General features: G+C 41.9%; 3 protein-coding genes across 6 annotated transcripts in view; 2 read left to right on the top strand and 1 right to left on the bottom strand.

The window, feature by feature from the left end:
• The window catches only part of klhl21 (kelch-like family member 21), a 129562-nt gene extending 129160 nt beyond the window's left edge, over positions 1–402 (bottom strand). The window contains exon 1 of the mRNA XM_048615242.1: positions 296–402. The gene's annotated coding sequence lies outside the window, so the exon portion shown is untranslated. The remainder of the gene's footprint in view (positions 1–295) is intronic.
• phf13 (PHD finger protein 13) lies at positions 403–17830 on the top strand. 2 transcript variants are annotated; one of them, XM_048615247.1, is made up of 6 exons: positions 403–456; positions 776–858; positions 1499–1536; positions 5539–5640; positions 9999–10809; positions 14337–17830. In XM_048615247.1, the coding sequence occupies exons 2-6, from the start codon at positions 801–803 to the stop codon at positions 14561–14563; spliced, it is 1236 nt and encodes a 411-aa protein (XP_048471204.1). In that variant the 5' UTR covers positions 403–456; positions 776–800; the 3' UTR covers positions 14564–17830. The 2 variants fall into 2 exon arrangements, with proteins under 2 accessions (XP_048471204.1, XP_048471203.1); XM_048615246.1 differs by having other exon boundaries at positions 412–456; positions 595–858.
• Positions 17831–19808: 1978 nt separating this feature from the next.
• thap3 (THAP domain containing, apoptosis associated protein 3) overlaps positions 19809–21135 on the top strand; it is a 37829-nt gene continuing 36502 nt past the window's right edge. For 2 of the 3 annotated variants that reach the window (XR_007265320.1, XM_020530841.2), the window contains exon 1: positions 19907–20172. Coding sequence is in view for 1 of the 3 variants with exons in the window: in XM_020530841.2 (XP_020386430.1) it covers positions 20099–20172 (74 nt within the window). In the remaining 2 variants the exon portion in view is untranslated. The other variant, XM_020530842.2, reaches the window with a different exon arrangement.

Here is a 21135-nt window from a genome sequence, read left to right as displayed (position 1 = left end):
TCCTTTAGAAAAATAATACAATACTCAAGACCGAGCCCTTGTAACCAAAGAACAAAAACAAAAATGTAGCAGCAGATAACATAAGATTCCCCGTTTAACCGTTGACTACAAGGTTGGAGGTGCTGGTCACAATGTTTGGCGGGGGGAGTGAGAAATTGAATAGACGATGGAACTGACACAGGTCCGTTTGCTGAAGCTGTCTGGAATCCGCCTCCCTCCACCCCATCGGTTCTTTAATGGGAGGGAAGGGGGTTGCTCGAGAGCAAGGAAAGAAATTAAAACCAGCAGCACTCACCCGAAATCTATTCAGAAAAGCCGCCCTTCCGACCTCCCCATCTCCCTCCGTCCACTTTACAAGTGAATTTGGGAGATAAGAGTAAAAAAAACTTCTTGCAAATTCCTACTCGCAACTATTTCGGAGGGTTGGCTTCGACACAATAACGGCCAGAGGGAGAGGTAGGATACATGTCCTGGATTTATCAAAAAAACATTAGTTAGCCTCGAATAAACAGGGTACACATTTACAGGATGGCAATTTTATTTGTATTAACCATGTTGTATGTGTCAAAGTTATTTTTCCTTTTGTAAAATTAGTATTTTAAGAAGACCACTTGCCGGTACTCCCCTAAGGCTGTGAGGCTGATGGAAGAAACCTCATTTACATGAAGATTAAGGGTTGACATCAGGATTTTGTTACAGTGTATCATTCGGCGGGGAAAGGTATCAATTTATTTTTAATTATTATTTTCTTTGTGGAAACCGATTAAATCTGGAGGAATACCGTTACAGTCGAGCCTCGAATGTGGAAGAACACTTTATACAAAATGACAAATCGTGTCGCCAGAGAATCTTACCAAGGTGGGATCCAGAATCCTACATTTTTCTCTTCATTTTAAATGTTACGTTTAAACGATTAATAACTTTCTTTCTCTTCCATCGGACGATTTTTATTTCTGATAAATTTCAAGCAGTTGTCGGACTAGATAGACATATTTTATTTGTGTTTTTTTTAAACCATTAATTGAAGGCGCGCTCGGCGTCTTTTACTGTTAATTTCTCCAGAGAGGGATGGCAATGTCGATGCGGATATCAGTCGCCAGTTTATTACTCCAGTCCCCTGAAAACTCTTCCCCGTGTTGAAATCGGAAGGTTTCTGCTTTAATATTTTAACCCAACCCCCACCAGTCTGATCTCGTTGTTTCGGAGTGTTAATGATCAGCTTTGCGAAATATGCTTAAAAGCTCCCACCCCGATTAAATCCCCATTTAATTTCGGGGTGGTCTTTACACATCGGTGGGGGAGCTGTAAGGATTGGGGATAGGGGTATGCTAGTAACTTCAAAGTTTGATCTGTCTCCATATCCTCTATGGCGAATTCTGCCGGCTGCCTGAACTCCGCCAGATCTCGCCTTTGGATTCTCCCTCCCCCCCTTCCCCTCCCCCCTCAAATCTCTTCAGGGGAGAAAAAAAACTAATTTTTTTTTCTCCCTTCGTTACAGACATGGATTCTGCATCGCCCTCAACTTTCGACTCAGAGGTAATTCTATAACATTAATTCTAAAAGACCTGAACGGCAGAGGTCTTTGGATCTTCCTATGGTCAGAATTTAGATTTGATTTTTGTTTTTAAAAGTGATCGATTTCAGTCGACAGTCGGATCGATTTCATGCCCACAGGGGTCCGATTATATATGTCGCGCCATCTTGTCAATTTACCATACCTGTATGTAATTTTTAAGACCCCTTGTTAATCAGAGCAGATAGGTTTGTGTTAAAATGTGTCTCACTGCCTTGCTGTGCCCCTATTCGAAGTTAGCAATGTATTGTTGCAGGGGTGGGGGGACATTTCCTTTTAAATCAGTGCTGTTCTTTTTTTAAATTCCCTCCCCTCCAAGAGTCTGCTGCTTGCCTGGTCCTCAGGGATCGCCAATCCCGGTGTGTGTGTGTGTGTTTTTTTAATGATGAATATTCGCCATCTTGCCTCTGACCCGTCCCTTTTTTTTTCCCCTATCCTTCCCTCCTTGCTCAAAAAAAATTATTTTCCTAGTTAATCGTCCCGCGCCTCCTGTGACCTCCTCCACATCTGCCCCGAACTCTAATCCCACACACTTCGATTTTACTAACCCAGGTTGTTCTACTTTTTTTTAAAAAAGAAAACAATTTTTATCAAAATGATGATTTTGTACGGGAATGTGCCCCACGAGCAGGCCGTTTAATTTATGGTTAAAATGAAAAATGTTTTACTGGTAGTAAAATGTATCAAGTGTACAGGAATGAATCGGTCCCTTTGTTAAATGGTGAAATGTACAGTCAGTTGGGGATGTTGTATTGTGGGTAGATGGAACCCCCCCCCCCCCCCCCCGGATTGTGGATTCCCCGAGATACATCAATCTGAGTTTTAACAGCGAGCAGCTCAATCCTCGGGAAATTTGTAAAATCGGAAAGAGCGGTTGCCACAGCAAACCTACTTTTTGATCAGTGGGACGAATTTTTATTTCAAATGGACGAAACGCGCGATCTTGCTTTAAGTGAGTGGGAGTTGATAAATCCGGCTAATAAGTGGACTATCGGGGTTTAGATAACAGAGGTCAAATTGTTTTCGTATTGTCTATCTTCAAGTTTTCCTGACTAGAACCTTCTGCTCCTTGTTTCGTCCCCGGCAGTAATCCCATTCCCGTCTGTTGAGCGATATTCTAAGGCAGTTCATTACTCACCAAGAAAATAGAATGTGATGCTGGGGAGGATTAAGTACAATCGTTCTGGAGGCTTGGTGCCTGAAGTTTAATCGGACACTCCGCTCCAGATCTGACCAGGAGGTCCACCTTTAGAAACAGAGCCCAAGAGGCAATTGAGGCAGCTAAAGTGTTATGTGTCCCCTTTACCTAGAAATTGCACTGAAATATCTTCTAATATATAATTTTATATGTAAGTCAGTACCATTTTGTCAGGAACAATTGATTGCCGAATTAGTTTTTTCATGAGACGTTGATTTGAAAGATTTTGCCCAAATCTGTGCAAAATTTCGACTGTGCTGAGTGCTGCACATTATTCTAGCTGCACACTGTGACTAATAACAAGGTCTTCCTTTTCTTTGTTCTGCAGTGTTTATGGTAATGGAGCCAAAATTAGGTTTAAATCTTGAAAAATTACTTGAGACTCACTGCTCAAATTGTTGTCTGGCCATCCATAAGCACTGGGCCAATCAGAGTCACACAGCATGGAAACAGACCCTTCAGTCCAATCAGTCCACATCGACCATGTTCCCAAACTAAACTATTCCCACCTATCTGCGCATGGCCCATATCCCTCCAAATCATTACTGTTCATATACTTATCCAAATGTCTTTTAAATTTTGTAACTGTACCTGCATCCACCACTTTCTCTGACGGTTCATTCCACACATGAACCACTCTCTGTGCAAAAAATGTTGCCCCCTGCCATGTCCTTTTCAATTTTTTCTCCTCTCACCTTAAAAATATACCCCCTTGTTTTAAACTCCCCCATCTCAGGGAAAAGACCCTTGTAATTCACCTTATCTATGCCCCTCACGATTTACTGAACCTCTCTAGGTCATCCATCAATCTCCTATGCTCCAGTGAAAAAAGTTCCAGCCCTTCCAGTCTATTTTTATATCTCAAACCCTCCAATCTTGGCACATCCTGGTAAATCTTTTCTGAACCCTCTCCAGTTTAATAATATCTTTCCTATAACAGGGCGATCAGAACAGCACACAGAGGTCTTACCAAAGTCCTGTACAACCTGAATGTGACATCCCAACTCCTACATTCAAAGGTCTGAGCAGTGAAGGCAAGCGTGCTAAATGCCTTCTTAATCACCCTGTCTACCTGTGATGCAAATTTCAAAGAATTCTGTACCTGAACTCCTAGTTCTCGCTGTTTTACAACACTACCCAGGGCCATATGATTAACTGTATAAGTCCTCACCTACCATCTCACCAGCATCTACATCCAGAAGATCATTAGCTGCCATTTCCGCCACCTCCAGCAAGATGCTACCACCAGACACACATTTCCCTCCCCTCCCTTGTCAGCCTTCTGCAGGGACCATTACCCTGGGACATCCTGGTTCACTCTTCCTTCACTCCCAACACATCCCAATAGCCTCAGGTCATCTTCCTCTGCAAACATAAAAGGTGCAACACCTATCAGTTTACTTCCTCCGTCCTCAATATCCGAGGGCCCAAACACACCTTCCAGGCAAAGCAATGCTTTACCTGCACTTCACACAATCTGATCTACTGCATTTGCTGCTCACAACGTGGTCTCCTCTACATTGGGGAAATGGAGCATAGACTGGGTGACTGCTTCTGTCTGCAGAGAAGACTCCAAGCTTCCAGTTGCCTGCCACTTCAACACATCACCCTGTTCCCTGGCCAACATCTCTGTCTCAGGCTTGCTGCAGTGCTTCGGCGAAGAAGAGCACTTCATTTTCTGCTTGGGGACCCTGCAGCCCTCTGGACTGAATATTGAGTTCAATAACTTTCAGGCTTGAGCTCCCCCATGTCCTTTCAGGCCTTGTTAACACATAGTCAGTTATTACACACAACCCATTGTTAGCCACTAACAGTCCCCATTAGTAGCTATACACCCTACTAACCAGATCATTATCCACTCCTTTGTCCAACTGTTCTCTGTTTTTGGGTTCTATCCCTACCTATTGTTTACCCCTTCCCCCACCCCACCCTATCTTCTGCATTAAAAACTAGCATTTTCCTAACTACCATCAGTTCTGAGGAAGGGTGACTTGACCCGAAATATTAACTCTGATTTCTCTCCATAGATGCTGCCAGACCTGCTGAAACTTTCCAGCAATTTGTTTTTATTTCTGATTTATAGCATCTGCAGTTTTTCGGTTTTAACTGTATAAGTCCTGCCCTTGTTTGTATTACTAAAATGCAATATCTCACATTTATCCAAGTTAAACTCCATCTCCATTCCTCAGCCCATTGACTGAAATTATCAAGATCTCTTTGTAATCATTGGTATCCTTCTTCACTGTCCACTATACCACCACCAATTTTGGTGTCATCTGCAAACTTCTTAACCATGCCTCCTATATTCTAATCCGAATCATTTATATAAATGACAAACAAAAGTGGATCTGCATCTGTATTGCACCATTTACACAGGAAAACAGAGCTTCAGAAGAATGTTTTCAGTTGACATACGGTGGCAGATCTGTACCCACTCGCACTGAATCCCAGTATTACTTAGCTGAAAGTAGGATGAAAATTTCACCTACTATTAAACATCATTGAAATTTTGGGGATGACAATGCAAGAATCCCACCTCTTCCAGTCATACTGTCCCTATAATCCATTACTTTACTATTAGATAATGATAGAAACTGCTTGATTTTAAACAACTGTTCAGATGCTGAAAGTTTTGAAATATTAGTGATGATTGGAAAATTTCATAAAGCTATATTAACTTGCATACCAATGACCAGAGAATGGTTGGTTAGTTTGTCTGTACCGATTGCACAAATTCATATCTAACCTTGCTCTCCCTTTTCCCCAGGATTATACTCCAACAGATAAAAGGTGTAGGACAGTGGAAGATTTTAACAAATTCTGCACGTTTGTCTTGGTTTATGCTGGTTACATCCCCTACCCTCAAGAAGTGAGTTCAACTGTTTCAAACTCCCAATTTTTATTCTCCGTCACTTTGCAATTTGACCAAGTAACAATCTTTCCTGCTCGGGTTGTAGGGAACAACATACAAGTGATGTGGATAATGTCACAATTTCAATTCCAGTATTGGTGACAAGCTCCATCCAATGGTGCAATGCATTCATCCAGTGATGAAGTGACCTGGAAAGTCCCAGGTTTGATTCCTGATCTGGAATACAATGTCTTGACAGAGTGATAGAAACAGATTCAATAATGATTTTTTTTAAAAATGGGAATTGATAAACAGTCCAGCTGGGCTAATGGAAGGAGAAACTTTTAAGGCTTAGTGGAAAGAGTAAGCAGCATGAGAATAATGAGATAGCTTTTTCAAAAAGACAACACAGATACTGGGGGGGTCAAACTGTCTTTTTCTATCTTACATAATTCATTTCTAAGTTGAATTAACAGGTCTCGACCAGGTTGACAACAAAGGCAGATCAGTTGAACCCCAGGAAGGGGAAAATTTAACTATGGATCTTGCTCCTGATCGCCAGAAAGTAACTGTGGCCACTGAAAGGATGTTTTAATTGGGAGACCCCTTTAATTTTAGACAGAGACAAAGGGAATATGTTTGTCTGGAAGGTCTGGGTAATTCTCTTCCTCAGAGAGGAACAGCAGCTGGGTCATTTTAATATTTTTAAGGCTGAGTTAGATAGATTCATGGTTGACAAGAAAGTCAAAGTGTATGGGAGTAGACAAGAAAGTGGAGGCCACTATTGAATACAAATTACAAGTAGACCTCTTCAGCCAGCTCCACTGTTCAATAAGGTCATGGTTGATCTGATTACCCACAGTCTGCCCTACCACTGATCAAATCAGCTAGGATCTTACTAGGTAATGGAGGATTGAGGGGCTGCATAGGCTAGTCATAATTCATAAGTTTGTGCGCACTTCAGATAAGGGCAATGTGAGCTTGGCTGAGATCCCACTAAATTGTTCAGACAGTCACTGTTTGGTAATGGTGACACCTGAGATACTAACGAGGAATTGGGATCAAGGAACCTGTACCCTAGCATTGAAGAGGAAAGGAAGGTGATAAATGAAGGAGAAACATGGGCATATACTTTTCTTTAAGTGTGCTTACCAGTGTCCTTAAAAACAGGGAATAATGTATAACAAAACTTGCATGATTTTGATTGAAGCTATCCACAAAAGGGTGTGAGGGGAATATGAATGGGAGGAGGAGGAGGAGAAAGGATTTGATGATTCCTACCTGGCCTACTTCACTTTCACTTGGTAACCATCTTCAAGTGTCAGCATCAGAGACCCTTTAACACCACCCAGAGATGGCATCTCTGTAACAATGTCCAATTAGGGAGAATGGAGGCCTTCTTTTAAAAAGGGCATCATTGGCCTGAATTTGATAGGCAAACTTCCCACCACTGCCCAGCTCCCCCCTCCCATTTTCTAGACATGTATTACAGAGATATCACATAAAGTGCTTTGAGGGCTGGATGTTTTGGTTTGCAGAACAGTAAGCAGTCACTCCCCAGTTAGCTTCTGGGCTCATTTTGTTACACTGAGCAAATAGTTGAGTGTAATCTGTTTCTTATTTCAATCCCGTTTATGGGTAGAACTTCTTGTTTTCCTGTTAATGTTGTGGCATTCCAAGCATGTCGCTTAGAATGTGCCAATTCCCAAAGAAAACCAGGGACTTTTGATCAAACAAGTTTTCTGTTTGACTGTATGAAACTGACTCCACTTCAAAGTGTTGGCTTTCATGGATTTTGTTAGCTTTTGGGGGTCACCTGTTGACTAAGGCTGTATAAAGGAGTGGGTGGAGATATTATTTTAAAAAAAGAAGAAAATGTACATTTCTACAGCACCTTTCATGACCTCCAGATGTCACAAAACACCTCACAGCCAATTTCGTAATGCTGGAAATGTTTCAGCCAATCTGTGTGCAGCAAGGTTTCATGAGCAGTTAATTAATGACCAAATACATTTTGTTCTTTTTTTAGTTGAGAAATAAACATTAACTTATGTTACAAGAGAGAACTCCCCTAATCATCTCTTTTAAAAAAAAAAGTACAACAGGATCTTTCATGAGAGGATAGCTAAGGCCTCCTCATTTAAAAAAAAATCCATGAGAGTGCTCCAGTTCTTTAGTACCTCCCCAGAGTGTCGACTTTGATCATGCTTAAAGATGATCTCTGTCACTGAAGAAAAATTACTAGGAAAGCTGATGAGGTTAAAGCTCAATAAGTCCCCTGGATCTGATAATTTGCATCCTAGGATACTAGTAAAAGAAGCAACTTGAGAGCTAGTAGATGAACTGGTAGTAATCTTCCAAGAATCCTTCAATTCTGGAAAAGTCCCAGAGAATTGGAAAACTGCCAATGTAACACCTTTATCTGCAAAGGGAAGGAGGCAAAAATGGGTAACTATAGGCTAGTTAGCATAACATCTATCATTGGGAAATGTTAGAGACTATTATAAAGGATGTAATAGCAGAACATTAGAAATGCATAATATAATCAAGCAGAGTCAGCATGGGTTCATGAAAGGGAAATCGTGCCTGAGATATTTCTTAGAATTCTTTGAGTAGGTAACAAGCAGGATAGATGAAGGGGAACCAGTACATATAATGTAGTTGGATTTCCAAAAGGTAATAAGATATTGCACATGAGGCTACTTAATAAGATAGAAGCCCATGGTGTTGACTGCATAGTGAAAGGATAGAGGATTTGCTACCTAATAGAAGACAGAAAGTTGGAATAAAGGGGATATTTTCAGAATAGCAGCCTATAACCACTGGAGTGCCACAGTAAGCATACTCGGGCCACAATTATTTACAATATGAATTCATGACTTGGACGAGGAAAGTGAGTGTACAATAGCCAAGTTTGCAGATGGCAAAAAATAGGAATGGAAAGGCAAGTGGTGAGGATGGCACAGAGTCTACAGAAGGCTAAGCAAGTGGACAGAAAATTGGCAGATGGAATATTGTGTGGAAAATGTAAGGTTATGCACTTTTGGAAGAAAGAACAGAGAGCTGAACGTTATTTAAATGGAGAAAGCTGCAGCACACAGGGATTTGGTGTCCTCATCCATGAATCACAAAAGGCTAGCATATAAGTTCAGTGGGTAATAGGGAAGGCAAATGGAATGTTGGCCTTTATTTCAAAGGAAACTCAATATGAAAGTAGGGAAGTCCTGCTAAAACTATTCAAGGCACTGGAAAGGCATGAACCTAGAATACTGTGAACCGTTTAGGCGTTTTATCTAAGGAAAAATTTATTGGCATTGGATAAGGTTAACTAGACTGATTGTGGGTACAGAGAAAACAAGGTCTAGAGCTGGATGAACACAGCAGGCCAAGCAGCATCAGAGGAGCAGGAAGGCTGACGTTTCGGGCCTAGACCCTTCTTCAGAATTGTGGGTACAGAGGGCTTGTCTTGTGAGGAGAGGTTGATTTAGATTTGTCCTGTACTCATTGGAGTTTAGAAGAGTGAGAGACCTTATTGGCAGATTCTCACAGGCTTGACAAGGTAGATACTGTGAGGTTTTTTCTGCTTGTGGGAAGAGTCTAGACTCAGAGGGCATTATCTCAGAGTAAAGGGTCATCCATTTAAGAAAGAGATAAAGAAGACTTTCATTTTTCCCCAGAGGATAGTTGAAGTAACTGCACAGAGGCTGATATCCCATCACCAAGTCACCTGTTATTTACGTGTGCATAGTACATGGGCTCTGACCAGGCAGCCGAGAACCAGTCCCTAGACTGGAGAGACTCTCTGAATCTCTTGTTTATATTTTTTTCACAACCAGGAAAAACACCCATGCGGTCAGTGAACCAGTAACAAGCAAAGCCGATAAGGGCAATGCTAATCTCCTGTTTATATCTGTCAGCCAGGGCTCCCTGATTGGCCCAAGTTAACAACCCCCATCAAAGATCTCATGGTTGATGAGATCCACCTGGCCCTCGCTCCAATCACTATATTAGTGAATCTGTGGAAATTTTTTTACCACATAGGGTTATCAAGGCTAGCTTGTTAAGAAATTCAAAGCTAAGACAGACTTTTAATCAGTAAGGGAATCAAGAGTTCTGGGGAAAGGACAGGAAAGTGGTGTTGAGAATGATCAGATCAGCCATGATCTCACTGAAAAGCAGACCAGACTCAATGGGCTGAATGGTCAACTTCACATACGAGTATGTGCTTAAATGTTTGGTGTAACATTTGAACCCGTGAGTTTCTGACTTGATGTCAAAAATGCTGTCTACTCGGCATCAGCTGACTTATTATCTTCCGCCACGGTGTGAGGGGAAACTGCAGCAGCTCATTGACCTGTTATCTTTCTGCATTTCAGGAGGTGCCCCTTCGGACCAGTTCCAGCCCTCCCAACAGCACGGGCAGTACCGTGGAGAGTGAACCTTGGGACATCCCACTGTCTGTCCCTGGCAGCAATAAAGGCAGAAAAACTTACAGCAGTTTCAAAAAGGCCAAGCCATACTCATTTCTGAAACATCACAAATCGGGCAGCTTCATGCTGCCTCCTTTCAACCGCAGGAAGCCCGACAAGGTGAAGAGGAGGCATGAGATGAAGGCAAAGGAGGACAGTCTGAGGCTAGAAGAACCACAGATTGAAGAGGCCAGCAAGCAGGAGCCACCTGACTCCGTCGCAGAAACCAGTGCATTTTCTCCTGTTCGTGGAGCAGAGGATGCGACAACAGCTTCTATTTCCCTGAAGCATCTCTCCCAGGAAGCCCTTAGTCAGCAGGCTCTCAATCAGCAGCCCCTCACTCCAGAGCCTCTCGTTCAGCAGCCCCTCACTCCTGAGGCCCTTGATCAGGAGCCCCTCACCCTGGAGCCCCTCAATCAGCAGCCCCTTGCTCTCAAGGCCCTTGATCAGGAGCCCCTCACCCCAGAGACCCTCGATCAGCAGCCCATCACTTCGGAGACCCTCGAACAGCAGCCCCTCATTCCACAGCCCCTCACGGACACTCCAAGCGCAGGCCAGGACAGTTCTTCTGTGCCAGCTACTGCAGCAAATGTGCTGAATGAGACGATAAAATGTGAGAAAGTAGAACGACAGAGGACTGTTTTCCGTCAGGGAAAGCAGGTGGTGTTCAGGGACGTGGACACAACTGGGAATGATGAAGATATCATGGTGGATTCTGGTAAGTGAGTTTTTGGAAGGTTAAATAGTTCACACTCACCAACTCCCCAAATTTTGTTGACCATTTTCCAGGCACAAATCCAGAGTGTGATGGAATATACTCCACTTGTCTGGCGGTGTGCAGCTCCACAAACACTCTAGAAACTCCATACTATCCAGGACAAAGCAGCCCACTTGATTGGAACCCCATCCACCACCTTCACCATTCACTTTCTCCACCACCAATGCACAATCCTAACCCCAACCCATCCAACAGATTCACTGCAACAACTCACCAAGGCTACTTCAACAGCACCTTCCAAACCCGTGACCTCTACCACTTAGGAGAAGGGTAGCAGATGCATGGGAACACTTACCAGCTGGAAGTTCCCCTCCCAGCCCCACAACATTTGAAACTATTACTGTGCCTTCACTGTTGCCGAGTCAAAATTCTGGAACTTTCTAACTGCAAAGTGGGTGTTCCTACATCTGCAGCAGATCAATAAGTGTCTCAAGAGAAACTGACATAGTGTGATTCACAGTCTCTGGGTGCTCCCTTATGCCTCAGTTACTAAGCTACCTTTTCCTGTGTGGGCCTAAATTCTGTGGATTAGAACCATCCCAGATTTGATTGGTTTTGTGCGCAAGACCACCTGTTCTCAGCTAAGCCATCAAAACGACTGTCACCAATGGCATAGCTGTAATCATCCATATTACTGACAGATTATAATTAGCATGGTAAGTGAAGGATTGTAATGGACAGGATTAGAGACCAGTTTATACAGAATATATTATTGATAGACCTATGACTATCAAAGCTAGTACCAGTGCTAAATTATAAGCACTGGGACTTTCTAACTGTCAGAACTAGCAATGGACGATAACCAACAATATTGTTGACATACATGTAACAACTAGGACTAGCGGCAAAAGACCACCTCCAGGACTGTCCAAAGGGCCAGTGATCTTCACAACCTGGCCAGAATGTCTTGAATCTATGATTCTGGTTCTCATACTGCACCTACAATTACTTGAAATCCCTGCAACAGTACTCACTACCTTGCATGTGTACCTAATTGCCATGGACTTGGGCCAATTTCCCAGTGTCAAATCTGTCCAATCCTGAGTATAGCCCAGCCTGTGAAAAGCTGCTGTCTATCAACCTCATACTAGCCCTATTGCTTGGTGTACACCTCAGTGAACTAAAGAATTATCCTTGAAATAATTGAGGATAAATATACATTGTATTTTCTCACGAGCTGACATTTCCAAGAATATTTCCACCTCCCTTTACTCTTGAGGTTCTGACTGTGTTTGGGGTTTGAGTCTGTTGCTATCAGGTAGTGCGTGTCACCAAATGTGGGGAAACCCATCCAAGATATTTTTGTCCAGCTGTTTACATTTATTTTCCAACAAGAGTTGCTTGATTGATTCTGTCCCTTGTCCAAGGGGTATGAAGTCAATTATACTTTCTCCCAAAGCCATTCTTGCTGAAAACTCAGCAGCAGCAAGGATACCTAGGACCTCCATGATTTGTATAACTGAACACCTGCAGTAACAGGTAAAATGAATTCTTCTTTGACTGTAGATTATTGGGCAGCTAAGTAGGCGTCCTTTTCAGATCATGAACATTGTAGGAATTATAATCGGATTATAGCTTGAGAAATCCAAGACATTTATGGACTGAGCTTTATTCCCTCGAGTTTCAAAGATTGTGTGATTTAATGAGGTGTTTAACCTACTTAATAGTTTGATATTTTCTCACGATCATGTGGTGGGGAGTCCAGAATAAGGAACATATTTTTTTAAATAGGAAAAAGTTGTTCAGCGTTGATGTCAGGAAACACTATTTCACATAAAGGGCAGTGGAAATCTGGAATTCTCTTCCCCAAAAAGCTTTTGAGACTGGGGTCGATGGATAACATCAAACCTGAGGTCAATAGATTCTGAAATAAAACAAAGAACTGTGGATGCTGGAGATCTTAAACAAAGTCAACAGGTCTGGCACCATTTGTGGAGAGAAAACAGAGTTAATGCTTCAAGTGCAGTGACCCTTCCTCAGAATTTCTGATTTTTGTTTAGATCAAAAGATTCTGGTTGTGCAAGTCTATTCAGGGTAATGGAGTAAAGTGTAGATTAACCATGAGACAATTGAGTAGTGGAACACATTTTGAGGGACTGAATGGTCTCCACCTGTTCCAGTGTGTTGTCTTTTTCTCTGTGAAATGATTTTGGTCAGTCTCAATCCAGTTCCAAACAAGCAAAATTCCACACCAGAGAAGTACTAGGAAAATAACAGATTGGTCAAACAAAGGAGTGGTCTTTTGAAATTGGACTGAGAAATTTTTGATGGCCTTGGACATGAGTGAATATACAACTTAAATGAAGTGTTCAGGTCTATGTTAATTCGAGAGCGAGAGAGAGAGAAGCACCAAGCTTTGCCTTGTCCATGTGTTCTTATCCGTCTGTTATTTCATCATCAAACTTTCTTGCACTCCTCTCAACTTGGTTATGAAACTTGGCCTGACTTATCCTCAGGACAACTTCAGGTAATCCACCAATCTTTGTGGAAATAGTTATTCATCACGTGTGAGCCTACTGACTGTGCCTCAACTCCATCCAGGACAAAGCAACCCATTTCATTGGTGCGCCATCCACCACCTTCCACATTCAATCCCTCCATTACTGACTCATGGTGGCAACAGTCTCTACCATCTACAAGATGCACTGCAGTAACTCATCCAGGTTGCTTTGATAGCACCTTCCAAACCCATAACTTCTATCATCTAGAAGGTCAAGACCAGCAGATGCATGGGAACAACATCAGCTACAAGTTCCTGTCCAAGGTGTACACCATCTGACTAGAAACTGTCACAAAGTCAAAATTCTGGAACAACTCCTTGATGGCACTGTGGATGCAGCCTACATCACATAGACTTCAGCAGTTCGTCACCAAATTCTCAAGGGTAATTAGAGAAGGGCAATGAGTGGTGATCCAGCTAGTGGCGCTAATGTCCCGTAAAAGAGTTTCAAAGTCCCATTCCAGAAACCTGAGCCACAAAATTGAAGCTGACGCCTGCATTGCAGTACTGAGGGAGTGCTGCACAATCAGAGATTCCCTCATTCAAATGAGACATTAAAACAAAGTTTACCTCCCATTTTCCTTTTCATTCATTCATGAGATGTGGGCTTCGCTGGCTGGGCTAGCATTTGTTGCACATCCCTAATTGTGCTTTTTCAGGTGGACGAATGTTTCCAAGGCCTTTATTTCAAAACAGATCAGGACAGTTCTCTGTAATGTTCTGACTAATATTCACCCATCAACATCGCTAAAACGGATTATCCAGTCATCATCCATTCGTGAGATCTCACTGCGCACAATTTAGCTGCTTTCTCGATGTTACATCAATTATCAGTGAAATTATCTAAAAGCACTTCACTGCATATAAAGCACTTGGGGACATCTGGGGCTTGTGAATGTTGCTACATAACTGCAAGTTATTGTTGATCTGGTTTGTGATTAATCTTTGGACCTTTCTCTTAAAACAGATGATGATTCCTGGGACTTGGTGACGTGTTACTGCATGAAGCCGTTTGCTGGCAGGCCAATGATTGAATGCAATGAGTGCGGCACCTGGATTCACCTGTCCTGTGCCAAAATCCGCAAGTCCAATGTCCCGGAGGTGTACGTCTGCCAAAGGTGTCGAGATTCCAAATACGACATTCGGCGATCAAACCGATCTCGAATCAGCTGCAGGAAGCACTTCCTCGACTGAGGTGTCTGAGTCTTTCTATCTTTATTGGTTTTGTTTTGTTTCAGGGAGAGAGAGAAGAACGTTGAATCGGCAACAAGGGAGGGTGGGAATCAAAAAAAAAAAAAGCATTTTAAAACAAAATAGTTTGGTGCACTTGTTCAGAGAGTTCCATCCGTTTGCACGGGAATTGTGTGCTTTTTGAATCTGTGTCTCTCCCTTCACCCTCTCTGCCTCCAGGGATAACCCAAAAAATCAACATAGATTAAGCCAATATTTCTGTTATCACACCCTGGATAAATGAGCACAGAGGAAATTGGAGGCTCGGGGTTGATTTGCAGGAAGAGGGGAGTGAACTTGCTGACTGCTATAAACTATATTTTCCTTCCCCTTTCTCCATTCCCTTCACTCTTACCTCTCACCCCTTGCATCTAAAAAGCCTTAATCCACCAAGGTCTGCATGATGAAAGTGATAGCCATCACTCCATTTTTGGTGCAATCCCCGAAATGTTTGCTGCTAAGGGAGCTGCAACAGATAAACAGGGCCTGTGCAATACACAAAAGGCTTCAAGCATAAATGTTATCAAACAAAATGAGAAAGGAATAATAGATAATCAATACCTAATGGCCTGCCATTTAATAAAATGAAATAAAACCAGATAGTGTTGGAAATACACCATGGTTCTGTCAATTTGAGAGTTGATTGAAGTAGGTTCTGATCAAGGGGATGCACCTTAAATCTGTCTTCTCTCTTTACAGGTTGCAACTGACTTGCTGTGTACGTCTAATATTTTCTGATTTTATTTTTGCTTTCCGGCACTTTCACTTTTAACATGACAATATTTACTTTGGTTGAAATGAGTAACTGATGCCTTTTTGCTCCCTCCACACTTTCTTTAAACTTTACAGCAATCGAAACCCAAACAAGTCCAGCTATTCTTAGAGCATACTAGTTGACAAAGAGTTAAAATCCTGCCGGAAATGTGTGGTAATAACCTGGGTTAATCTGTCAGGTTTGACTCGTGCTGTTAAAATGTTTGGAATAGACAACCAATTTTGGATTATTTTTTGGAGAATGTTTGTCTTAAGGAGGCCTTTACAATTTTTATGCCTGCAATTCAGTATTTAGAACTAAACTTGGTACTTCTGTTAGGAGGAAAAATATCCAGGAGTATGGCTTTTAAGTGCCAGGAATATGGCTTTTAAATGATCAGTTAATTAACTTTCTCCTTGTCTATGCATTGAAAGAATTGTTTTATGGGTTGCGAGGGCAGGAGATGACAAACTCAAAATTTTATCAACTGTTAAAAGCTCTGGATAGGGGAAGGTCTGTTAAAAAGACAGCAACCCAGCCTCTCTGTTTTTGTGGGGTTGGGGGTGTGCCAGAAGGAGGGCAAGAATATCCTATCAGTTACTTTTAAGTCCTTTTGGTCCTTACTTGGCAGCACATTCAATGAGTTTAGGACAGTAATCTGTGAACTTGAATTGAAGAGTTGGGTGAAAGGGGAGAGAGAAATCTCATCGTCCTCTCTTGTCCACCTCTGTTCCTTCCTCTGTACCTCCGAGTACATGAAGATATTGTAGAACATGATTATGGTTCCCAAGATGTTGCCTCAGCCATTCAACAGGTGCTCGTGTGGTGGTTTAAATATGTTCAGTGGTGATGTGGCTTCATTTGGGAAAGCTCTGGGGTCATCTATTGTGACTGAGTCTCGGTTTGTAAATTGCATTTAAGTTGATGCAGACACTATTGTTTTGGGCATTGTAAATCTAAAGTCTTCACCATTTGACCCTTTCCATAAAAGGAAGGGGTTGGGGAGATGAGGAGGTATCCTTCTGGTTCAACCTTCCATCATTGTATATTGTAAAATATTGTTCATGTATTCTTACTCTCAAATGTCTTATCCTACAAAAAAAATGCCAAGTTGTGTTTCTTTGACTTGCTGTTTCCAGTGACAGGAAAGAACACAGAATTGACTCCATTCATTTTATTGGAGTCAATCAAACTGCACAGTGCTTTTGCCTCTCATTGTAGGTTGAGAGCAGTTGTACACAACGAACAACTTTCCATTAGTATCCTGTAACCCTCTCCCTTTCCTGTTTAACCAATGGTCAGGTTACCTCAAACCAGCCATATGATAGCTTTCTCCCCTGGCCTGTGAAAATAGGCTGAAGGAGGCTGTAGGCCATTGACATAGTGAGCACTTAAAGATGCCTGACAATCAACCAGCATCCCCATCACCACCATTGTATACCAGGAGTTAATTCACATCATCAATCACCCAGACTCCAATATTAGTAATGTAACCTTGCTATTGAGGAATAATTTTTCCTAACTACTTCCCTTCTACTGAAAGTAAATGAACTGGTGGTCTCTCTTTTGTTGTTAGAGAGTAACCCTTTAAAGTTTCCTCTCTATGTACAGAGGGAGGGGTCAAGAGAGAAAGACAGAGATGGTGGGGTGAGAAGGCAGTTGTCATAGAGCAGCCACAGATTTGATAGTAGGGTTCTGATCAGAACACAGGCAGGATTCTCACTCACAATTGCTATCCCATGTTCCTGTTGGGAACATAGGCACATGAGTAAGGGCAGAATCAAGCTCAGCTTGCTAACCACAGTGAATTAGCTGGATGACACACACTTTTCACACACAAGTGAAAAATAGCTGTACAGCCAGCAAGTAGAGGGTCTGGATCTACACAATCCACCTGTTAGAGGAGGAAAAAATCCTCAGCCAACGTCATATTAAAAATAATTAATCAATCACATGCTCAACTCTCTCTCCACCATATTCTTTTGAGGAATATCTGTCTCTTTTACACCCTATGCCCCATAACTTAGATTCTCCCACAAGAGGAAACAACCTCTCTACATTTACCTGTCAAGCACCCTAAGAATCTTGTATGTCTCAATGAGGTCTTCTCCTCATTCTTCTAAACTCCAATGAGTACAGGCCCAACCAACTCAATTCTCCACATAAGAAGATCCCTCCATACCCAAGATAAACCTAGTGAACCCTCTCTAGACTGCCTCCAATGCAAAACATCTTTCCTTAGATAAGGGAAAATGATCAAAATGAGGGTTTTTTTTAAACAAAGCAGCACTGTTATTATTTCAAACGGCAGTGTTGCTCTTGCTCCTGTTGAGAATGCCTGCACGAGATTATCATGGACGCGTAACAAGTCTCTGACTTTGAAAATGTGTGCCGGGAGTGTTGGACTGTCTCCTTGGAAGAATTGTTAAAGTGGAACAAAGAAAACCTTGTTTCTGTGAAACTTTGTACGTGTATATCGGAAGTTATTTTGTAAATAAAGATTTAACTATTGGTATTTTAAATAATAAATCTGTTGTAACTTATTTCTCCTTTATTTTCTGTATCACATGAAGGACTTTAAGGCATGGAAAAATGCAGTAAAAGTTAGATACAGAGGCAAGTCTACATTATATTTCCCAACTAGACTACATGCTTGAATGCAGAAGATAGATACACTTAGTCAGTTCTGAACCTCAGAACAGACAATCTAGATAGTGATGATGGAATAATTTGAATAGTTTGTATTCAGATTAATGCTTGGATATTGTTGGGACAATATTCAGACAGAATCTTTGCTTCTTTTGCTACACAGCAAGCTATGTTGTTGGCCCTAGTGTTCAAATAATCCACATCCTTAATCTGATTCACAGAATGCTGCACATGGTAGAGATTTTAAATAAAGACGTCCATCAGAAAGGGAAAGGCCGCACAGCAAATGCAACAGAGGTTCATCAAATTAATCCCTGGTCTTGTGGAATTGTTTTATGAGGAGAGATTGAGGAAACTAGGTCTCTATTCTCCAGAGTATTGAAGAATGAGAGGACTTATGAATGGATATGGATAGAATGTTTCCCTTTGGCAAGTCTACAGCTACAATAACTATTGTGCTCAGGGTAAATTGGGAGGCCATTTAATACTGAGTTGAAGAGAAATTTCTTCACTCAGAAGGTGGTGAATCTTTGAAATTCTCTAGAGGGCTGTGTAGATTCAATCATTGTGCAGGTTCAAGGCAGAGATTTGTAGGTTTCTGAAGCCTAATGACATTAAGGGATTTAGAGGGAGTGCGGGCAAATGGCATCACCAAGACGATCAATCATGATCTAGAATGGCAGGGCAGGCTTGTTAGGCAGAATAGCCTACTTCTGTTGTTAACATAATAAATGTAGTGGTACAACTGATTAAAAGGATTGAAAGAAAAAAATGGTTGACTTGTTTGTTGGCTCAGTTGATTGAACTCTTACCTGAGATAGAAATTTGTGGATTGAAGGGTCATTCCATCAGATAAATTGGAGTTGATACTCCAGCGCAGGTGACATTCTCCATCGTCAGATGCTGTCTTTTAGATGAATATTTAAATGAGGTACAATTTGTTCATTCAGGTGCACTTTAAAGCATTGTAATATTGAAGAATAAGGGTGTTCTTCCTGATATCATGACTACTATCAATTCCCCAATGGACAACATGAAATTATTAATTTATCTGTTACTGTATGTGAAGCTTTAAAGTACAGTGAGTGATCACAAATGCACTGTGCCTGTTCCTGCACTTGAAAAAGTAACTTATTGGCATTTTGCAATGTATTGCAGTATAAAAGGTGCTATTTAAATGCAAACATTTTTGGACAAAACGATTGGCAGCATGGTCCTCCCAGTCATTAATGTCAATGTTGCTGTGCTTCAAGGTGTCTTTGAAGTGTTTTCTTTGACCTCCTATGGGATGTTGGCCTTTTGATAGTTGAAAAAATAGGAGCGAGCAGGGAAAGACCAAATGGCCACAATCTGTCCAAGTTGATTTTGCAGGAGTTTTGTCTAAATGCTTGTGGAGATTAGTTGAAGAACAGATAACAGCAAATAATGTCAACTCATTTTTAGAGGAACGTAGCCCATGGAAGCTTGATAGATGGAGAGCTATGCAGGAGTTACTGAACTTGAAATGTGTTCTCTCTGCACAGATGCAGCCAGACCTGTTCAATCTCTCCAGCACTTTCTATTTTCATTTCAGATCTACAGTCTCCAGAGTATTTTGTTTATATTTTTGATTGTTGAAAGTGCAAAATCTTCCAGTAGGGAAAAATATACTTTGCCAATGGACCTCTTCCCCAACAGCAGACCCATAGAGGAACACATGGCACTCGCTACATTGTCGGTGACGCCATCGCGCAGGCCGGAGACCCCGCCTGCCGTGCGCCCGATGACGTCATCGGGCATTTTCCTACCCCTCCCCCCACCCCGCAAAAAATCCCAGCAGCGATTGCGGTGAAAGGGCTCGCGCCTCCGGGATTTTTTAAAAATCTCCATTATAATTAAATCTTACCCCGTAAGTTAAGCACGCGGGGCTGTGAGGGGGACCTGTCCGGGAGCGGTTTGGATTTTTAAATTCGCCGCCCTGAGATATATTTTCGGGTGGATGGATGTGTTGGCTGTGCCGCCAAGCAACGGCGCCATTTTGTTGTGAGGGGTCGCAGCGCGCCGACTGTTGCCGCTAGGCCGCCATTATTGTGGGGGGCAGAAGCTGGGACTGGGTCATGCCCAAGTCGTGTGCTGCCTATAACTGTACCAATAGGTACAGCAGCAAGAACAAGGAACTCACCTTCCACAGGTAAATCCGCTGGGCACCAAGAACATCAATTGGTATTGAGAGTGAATAATCATTGGATACGATGCACTTTGTTAGAAATAATTAATTGTCTATAGATAACTAATCAACCTATGTGTACGAATTCTGTCATTACCGACCAACAGCACATCAGGGACAAGTAACTCAATTGTCACTGTAAAAGAGTTGTGGATCCAAAACTTCAGTACTATCACCTGTCTATGCTGAGTGGAGTCATTTTATACAAATATTTAAGCGATTAATATATATAGATACAGTAACAGGCATATATGGACAAGAAACTCACCTCTCACAGGTAAATCAGATAGGCACCCAAAATACTGTACGATTCATCAATGTATGTGTATATGCTGATCATGCCTGTCAAATTTATGCTAATTGTTTAAGGAAATAAGAAGAAGGAGAGATAAAGGGGAACCAGTAAATGTGATTTTGTTTGGATATCCAAAAGGTATTCAATAATGTACCCCACATAAGGCTGCTTAATAAAATGAGCCCATGGTGTTGGAGTAGTGTGTTAGCATGGATAGAGGACTGGCTAACTGACAGCAAACACAAAGTTGGCTAAAGTGAGTATTTTCAGGATGGCAGCTAGTGGAGTCCCACAGGGATCAGTGCTGAGGCCGCTTTATTTACAATATATAATGATGACTTTGATTAGGAAAGTGAATGCACTGTCGCCAGGTTTGTGGGTGACTCAAAAATAGGTGGAAAATTAAGTAGTAAGGATGACAGAAAGAGGCCTCAGAGGGATACAGATCAGTTAAGTGAGTGGGCGAAATCTTGGCAGATGGAATGTAATTGTGGGAAAATAGAAGGTTAAGAAGAATAGAAAACTGAATGTTAATAATGTTGAATCAGAGATAGTAGGAATTGTAGATGCTGGAGAATCCGAGACAACAAGGTGCAGGGCTGGATGAACACAGCAGGCCGAGCAGCATCATA

The sequence above is a fragment of the Rhincodon typus genome, chromosome 31 (assembly GCF_021869965.1).
Source record: "Rhincodon typus isolate 14 chromosome 31, sRhiTyp1.1, whole genome shotgun sequence".
In the NCBI taxonomy this organism is placed as follows: Eukaryota; Metazoa; Chordata; class Chondrichthyes; order Orectolobiformes; family Rhincodontidae; genus Rhincodon; species Rhincodon typus.
Note: the sequence above shows the minus strand (reverse complement) of the source record. Positions and strands in the feature narration are given on the sequence as shown.